The sequence below is a fragment of the Leuresthes tenuis genome, unplaced genomic scaffold (genome assembly GCF_036924035.1).
Source record: "Leuresthes tenuis unplaced genomic scaffold, fLeuTen1.0.hap1 SCAF_6, whole genome shotgun sequence".
Lineage (NCBI taxonomy): Eukaryota > Metazoa > Chordata > Actinopteri > Atheriniformes > Atherinopsidae > Leuresthes > Leuresthes tenuis.
The window spans coordinates 19536957-19544718 of NW_027325360.1; the positions used below are offsets into that span (position 1 = coordinate 19536957).

Below are 7762 nucleotides of genomic sequence, written 5' to 3' on the forward strand. Positions count from 1 at the left end.
TGTGTCAATTTTCAGTCACTTAAAGCATTTCAGAGCACTGCTCTTATTTACAAAAATCCTAATTTTATAAACACGTGATCAACCTAAAGACAGCATCTGTACTGTCAAACTGACTCTGCTTACAAGTACGATGATCTCCTTACAGAGAAAGTTTGAAACTGCAGAATGTCTTATACGCCATCTCCCACAGCCTGCAGTTATGCAGCACAAAATATACTTTACCAGATTTTGCTGCCACTGGTCCAATTAAATAGCCAAGTCAAGCTGTCACTCAAGTGTGTCTGTAACCATGCTGACTGAATGCATTGTGTCAATTCAGATTCTCTGTTTTGAAACCTATTATATTTATAGCATCTGCTCTAAACCTGTTTCTAATTAAAATATGTGCCAATGTCCTTAAGTGATATATTGCTTATCTGAGGGAGATAGTTTGGAGAAATTAGATTGTTTTTACTTTTAAAAAAAATCAGCCTGTAGTCGCCCTGATCATTTTGAACTACATGTCCCATAAGTTAAAGCCTCGTTTTATTTCCCATGATCCTTTGCGTTTGACAGACATAAGAAGGACGCACTTTAACCGCGGTGTTCCGAAACATTCAAGAAACCAGAAAGTAATCATGCTGGGACAAGCTGTGAGGCGATTCACGACATCTGCCGTCCGTTCTTCACATTATGCTGAAGGACCAGGAAAGGTGAGATTGTGTCCGTTATGTCTTTCAAATGGGATATTTTGCGACGCGGCCTGGTCGTATTCACAGCCTGGCGTTAGCTAGCATTATTTGGAGGTCATGTTTGTCGTTGGGCAATAGCGTGATCATCAACGACAGCATATAGATACAGCCTCAAGTATCTATATGATTTTCTTTACAAAGTATTACAACTAAGTCAACGATGAGTCCGTGACATAAAATGCTCATTAAATGACCGTTAGTTCTGGTCATAGCGATATGTGGATTAGCTTTAGCTTAGCATATTTGTAATTGACCAACATGGTCAACGCTACCGATAAAGTAAGCAAGTGGCTTTGGGAAAAACAGTCAAGCTTTGACGGAAACCCATTATGTTAGAATATATATAATACATTTAACATGATTTGTGAAGATTACAGCTCATCCACTAAAACTGGTAGCAATGTCAAACTTGATTATTTAGCTGATTTGTCTGGTACTTCCGGGTATGAACTCCTAATCAAAGTCAAAGCTGCATTATTTCCCGAGTGGAACCCTAAGAGAGTAGCACCTAATCTTTTTATTTTATTTTTTTTAAATCTGTGAAACCATAAGTTTAACGTGCACTATTTAAAATAAAACTGTCAATTAATTATGTAGTAGTGTAGTTGTAAAAATGGCCCCTCATCATTGACACAACCATTGGTTATGTTTGGCATCTGCCCCTTTAAAATGTTCACCTTGGTCAGTAGTCTGTCCCAGATCAGCTGCCATATTTTAGAGACTCCCTGAGAATCCCAATCTGTCCTCTCCCACTTGCACATTTATAATTCACCTTGCAGAAAGAGCAAACAGTTGTTGGCGGCAGTGGGCCCATGTTAGCTATCACCCAGAGATCGAACAGTAGTGTTTATGAAAGGGTAAAGTTTTGAAGATCATAGAGGGCTTATAGCAACACATGGACACAGGACATTAACAAAGCTTTGGGGGTTTTGAATGCAGTTACTATCATGTCTTTCCACCAACAAAGCTTAACATTCGGTTATTTCTGACTCTTTGAAGCATGGCAGCAATTCGAGGAGCATTGTGCTGCTGCACAAAGTGACAACTTGATGGGTCATAGCTGTCAATTTTTATTTTTTGAAACCGATGAGGGTATTTTACATGTTCATTTTTTTGTCATTCAGAATGTAGCTCTCGACTCGCAAGTTCTTGTTGTGTTTACAATGAAGAAATGTGCTGCGGGTTCATATTTTTGTCTTAATGGACAGTTCTTTGCGATGTTTTACTTTGCCTTTGAGTAACTGCCATTAAAGTACACTGTGAAATGAACCTTACAATTTTGAATGTGGTGGTCAGATATTTACAACGTTCTTGTATTTAAAAAAAAAAAAGATGTTTAGTAACAAATAATTTCATGAAAGATTGGATGGATTTCTTTATTTAATCCGTAATGCTTGTGTTCTTGCAGAACCTGCCGTTCTCTGTGGACAACAAGTGGCGTCTGCTGGGCATGATGGTGGTGTTCTTTGGCAGCGGCTTTGCTTTCCCCTTCATTGTCGTCAGACATCAGATCCTGAAGAAGTGAAATGGCCCAGTGTTGTTGCTCAGCCTTCAAGGTAGTCATACCTTTTCATTTTTTTTGATCTAGCATATCTGCTTTCATTCAAATGTCTGAATGATGTGGAATTTTCCTTGGCTTTTAGTTTGTAAATGACCGTCCATCAAAGCAGCTCTTTAGCCTTTTTTTAAACGAATTACCTTTATGGCTGATAGTGACAGTAACAGGTGTGGTGTGGGCTTGTACTGCTGCTGTATTGTGTAGATAACCTCGCACTTTAGCAAGTTAATGTGACAGCTTATTGCAGACATAGCTGTATATATCGGGTTGGAGCAGGTCAGAGTTGTTGTCAGATTTATCCTCACTGGTGTTTACCCTGAAATTGCTTTTCTGACATCAGATGTATGCAAGTCATTTTATCACTCTGTGCCCTTCTTCCCGTAGGTTGGCAGCTGGAACATATTTATCCATCTACCTTCTGTCCGTGAAGAAGAATGGGAATCGCTTACGTTTCTTTGTAAATAAAGTCTCCTTAAATATGAATGTGTCCGTTCGTATTTATTACACCACCTTTTTTTTTTTATTTATTTATTTTCGAAGCCACTCCTGGAACTTTGACAGCTAAAACATTGTAATTCTCAAGGTTTTGATTATTTTGGAGTATTAAGCTGGCTCGAGTCTCCTTTTTAGCTGTTGTACCTTCTCTACTGTATTAGCTATTGAGTAGGTTGTGTCAATGATGAATAACTGCTAAACCAATTATGCAGGAAAACCGTTTTACTCCATTACTTTTTGTAGTTTTTCCATTTTTGGTTGGCTTTAGCCTCCTGTATATGCCTAAAGAAGAAGGTGGGAAATGAAAAATTGCCACGGATAGCTTTTGACATCTATGGTTTCTCGCACTATAGCTTAGCTATGAGTTGGGTCTTCTTCTCTGTTTTCATCAATAAACTTTATGCTTCTGGCTATAATTATCCAAGGACCAGGTTTATGAAAAAAAAAATTTAGACCATTGTGCCACATGCCTGGAGTCATTTTAAGAAAAATGTGACGTTTAGTTTTTCCGTTCGCTTGTCTGTGTAGCATAAAGGTCTTGTTGGACTTGAAAGGATGTAAGGAGAGGCATCTCTAAAGAGGAGCCGTTCGAATGAGAAGCGACCTGCTGTTTTCTCGTTCTAACCTCTCACTGAGCTTGGCACACACATTTCAGAGCATGTTGTAAAGTTGTGCTTTTGTATTCTTGATTTTCTAATGGCATGCTATCTATACCTCTGGGCTTCCTGGATGGGATAGCTTTCAGCTCAATCAGCTTCTGTTGTGTGATGATACGGTTATCAGAGATTCCACAGGGTTAAGAAGTGATAGTGAGAGGGTATTCCATAGGTTATTTTTTTTATTATTATTACTAACTCGAGGATATTGAATTAAATGTATAATTATAACAGATAACATGACTTACTGCACATAAATCCAGACACCAAAAATGTTAAGATCTCCATTTGTTAAAGTGTCAGCAGCAAACATTTAGGGCAGTGTTTTTCAACTCCGGTCCTCTGGACCCACTGCCCTGCATGTTTTTGGCTGCTCTGCAGCGGCCTGATAAGGAACCATTGATTTGAATCAGGTGTGTTGGAGGAGGGGAAACATCAAAAACGTACAGGGTTGTGGGTCCAGAGGACCGGAGCTGAGAAACACTGATTTAGGGGCATCTACGGCAGGGAGACTGAAGCTGATGCGTGTCACTGACATTCTGCCTGGGGCCGCCTCAGTATCCATTCTGCTCACCAATTGAATTGCTCATTCCATCCGGGCCTTAAACAACAATCCATTCAGAGTGAAGTATGTAAAGAACCATCGCGATGAAGTGTGCTTCATGCTGACTTTTTTTTGAGTGCATCTCAAAGATCCCTCTGCTTGTTTGCTGAGAGAGAATGAGATTTCTAGTGCCATCGGAGACCAGTAAGCCTCTGAAGTGACACTCCGGCCAAAGTCTATCTTTCAAGTATCAAACACTCGACCCAGGCTTGAGAAGTGACTGGTAAAAGTCAGCGTCTTCCTTCCTAACCTCAGGCGACGCTAAAGCGACTGCGACGACTTAATGGATGTCTGTTTTGGCTGTTAAAAAGCCGATGACTTGATCCAGTCAGTTACATTTAATTTTGATGCAGTATTAAATGTTTAAAAGCCCCTCATTTGTGCTCTGAACTTTGATTGTATGGTACTGATTGAATAAAGCTACCAGAACCTACTTAAAATTTTACAAATGGCTCAATTCGGTGCAACAGCACTCAGAGTGCAAATTTTTGATTGTCCCCAACGTTTGGGCCCTTTAGCAAAGAAAGAGAGATGTATTTTATCCCACCGGGAGCACAAATTTAGACCAGCATCCCTGTTGGGCCTTTTAAGAGTTTCACATTATCGGGGCATCCAAGAGTGAAAAGCATGGCCCTGAACAGCAAGTCCTTTTATTATAGTCATAAATGATCTATCCTCCATTATGCACTCTTACTGGAGCTTTTAGGAATCCTAGTTGATGCCAGGATCCAAGCGTGAGGAACAATTAAACGCCATGGTGTTATGTGCACAAGCTGAAGTGCACTACTGGCGTGTTCTGAAAAGAACATAACAGCGTGCTGGCATCGGACATTTTTGCAGAGGAGGTGTCCACGGTAGTTTACATCACACAGTTTAGATGGGCTTGCCAGGCAATAACTCCACTGAGTGGTACTTTAAAGGGTTGCAGGAATGAAGTAGGGGCAGGCAGAAAAAGAATGCAGGGGGATTATGCGCCCAGCATGCCAAGACTCTTGCAGGAGTTTGTCATGCTGCATTCAGTTTGTAAGTGTGGCAGAGATGAAAGAACCAGAGTGCTACTGTGCATGTTCATTTTGTGGTTTGTCCGAGTTAACTCCTTTAGTACAACCAAACACTGTAGTTCTCAAAGTGTAGCCCTTAAAGATCAAGAGCAGCGCCGCCTCATCACAGTTCAGTGACAGTTAGACATAAGGTGAAAAAGTTACCTGCGATTACTGCACTGAAACCAACTTCAAATATGGACGCCTCTAGTCCATACAAAGTATGAATCTGTTTTATTTTCCCCATCATACAACAAACTAATACAGCTTCCTTGTGCAGATACGTGGATCATCTTATTTGCAGTATTTGTGGCCTTTCATTACCGCCTCTGTAGGCTGTTCCGCAGCTCACGTGTAGAATCTAATTATACACTCATTTACACTTCAGAGGGGAAGAAAGCGGGCTTAGCTCAGTTTAAAGCTTCCACTGCCATCTAATAAAGAGACCCGCTGCTCCACTGAATCCCTGCCGTAATAGCTGCAGCATTAGTCAAACTATTGTGTTTGGAACTGTTTGCTGGTTTGAGCGGATTCTATCGTGATTCACGGGTATATAAACATTTACTTACTCTCAATGAGAATGGGGGCCTGACATGTAACCGACAGGCTAAATTACCCCTCTGGGTGCGTCGGATGAGTCCTAATCAGCACTTGGAAACATCTTACGCAGCGGCATTTAATCATCTCGCCAATCAGTCTGTTACCGTACAAGGATGCTCTGAATGTGGCTCCCCCATCTCATGACCACGATGACAGGAAGAGGTGGGAGCAGCTGTCTGCAGCCGTTGAGCAACACCCCGCCACCGCACTGTCACTCAAGGAAGTTTCAAGGACACGCCGAGCTTTCCTGCTAAGAGCACCCCCCCCCCCACCCCCCGCTCAGCTGTCTCTGTTTACAAAACTTCACCTCAAAGATGCTGACTTGTGGAGAAGCAGAGGACCGTCAGTGCAGGAAGATGAAGCGTACATGCACCTCCCACTTCGTCAGAGTCGGGCTCTACTGCTCAGGCCAGGAACTCCACACAATTACTCCAGAACCTCCAGGGGATGGCTGCTGATGAGAGATGAGTGTTCGCAAGATACAGGTCGGATGTGGCTGTGTGCGTTTTTGTGTGTTGTGGAATAAAAAGCACAAGCAAGAGGGCTTAACATTTGATGACAATTAACTAAAAGATAAGAAGGGAAGATGAACGGTTTCACTAAACCTTCCGAGCCTTAGAATATCAAAAGGCGTCGCATCAGAAAAGCAAGTTACTGCAAAATATTTCCCTACAGTGACACACTGCTCTCTTATTCATTAATGTTGCAAGACCACTGAATGCACTCAACCATCTTAAGCACACCTGCCCTCTTTTCCTCACCAATGGCAAATTACAAAAAAAAAAACTGTAAAGCTCAAGGAGGAAGACATGCTACACGTCACATTGGGGTTTTTATTGTACATTTAGCTTCGATATGAAGATGCTGGGTGCAGAGACCTGGCAGGGATCCAAGCAAGGATTTGAAATTCTACTGGTGTAAATTCTACACCCTCTCTTGCCCACTTTAGGTCCCAGGACAGTCTTCGGTTCAATAATGTAACACTCAATGCTTCCAAAGTTAATAGCAGCCAGTTTTAGGGTGAAAAAGTTTTCACTTTAAAATAATCATGCCCACTTCAGTCCATGCTCTGCCTCCTTAGCCTCATGGTAGTGCCTCAGAAGGTCTGATGCGGATAGATGGTCCAATTCCCGCCAGCTCATAGAATATGCAGTGCATTTTAAATTCAGCTCTGTTCCCTTGATTTGTTTCCTTCTTTCGTCTCACCAGTTGTCTCTTACAAACTTAGACTTAGCAAATAAAAAATCGACGACCCACGTCAAAAGGCTCAATAATCTCATGAAATATATGACTACATTTAATTTAGACTGAATTTTGTGAAAGACTCTTATTTTTTTCATTTTAGTTTAATTGGTAGAAACTAAAACTGACTGAGGTCAGTGTTTCTAGTACTTCACAAAATATAATCTGTATTGTTTAGGTTGTTATGCCCAGTAAGTATTTTTTTCTAGGACTGTACACCAGGACTTGCCACCCACATATGAATGTATAATCTTTATTGTAAGCACCTCTCTCAGTTTCAGACAGAAAAACTAACAGTGAAAGATATTTTTTAACTCAAATGAAACAGCTCGATAGATTTGTGCTGCGACAGAAGAGGTAGTGTGGGAATAAAGTCTGACAACATGAGACTGCAGGAAGTGAAGTGTGAGGAGGAAAAAAGGCAGAGAAAAACATTTCAGTTAATTACTTGTTGTTGTTTTCTGTGCTGTGTTTTGGGTTTTTTTCTCACATGCCGAGGAAAAATACTTGAACCTTTTCTTGGCCACAAACTGTGTCTGTTGCTCCCTAGTGGTCTCCCTCCCCTGTTACTCCCCCTGGGAAGATTCAACCCAAAGCGCTTCACACGCTGACATGCATCTGCCACAAACCTGCATATTCGCATGCACTTATGCACGCACAGGAGCCCCGAAAGAGATGCACAAGCATAGTTCATATACATCCACTTGAGCTCGAATGAAATATGTATACAGTCCCAACAAGAAAGCACAAGTCCTTGAGTCCAAACTCACACTGAAAGGAGAATATAACCAAATAGCTGTTAAACCTTCAAGCAAACTTGGGATTTTAAGCACACA

The 7762-nt window shown here is 41.3% G+C and overlaps 1 protein-coding gene across 1 annotated transcript; it reads left to right on the forward strand.

The window, feature by feature from the left end:
- Positions 1 to 536: 536 nt before the first annotated feature.
- Positions 537 to 2772, forward strand: cox7c (cytochrome c oxidase subunit 7C). Its single transcript, XM_072386996.1, has 3 exons — positions 537 to 692; positions 2140 to 2287; positions 2674 to 2772. The coding sequence occupies exons 1-2, from the start codon at positions 618 to 620 to the stop codon at positions 2254 to 2256; spliced, it is 192 nt and encodes a 63-aa protein (XP_072243097.1). The 5' UTR covers positions 537 to 617; the 3' UTR covers positions 2257 to 2287; positions 2674 to 2772.
- The last annotated feature ends 4990 nt before the right edge of the window (positions 2773 to 7762 follow it).

What these genes read in the sequence shown, in the direction of transcription:
- cox7c (XM_072386996.1), top strand. Translation starts at nt 618, where the DNA reads ATGCTGGGACAAGCTGTGAGGCGATTCACGACATCTGCCGTCCGTTCT. An exon ending in ATGCTGAAGGACCAGGAAAG is followed by an intron (nt 693 to 2,139) that starts GTGAGATTGTGT and finishes GTGTTCTTGCAG; the next exon opens with AACCTGCCGTTCTCTGTGGA.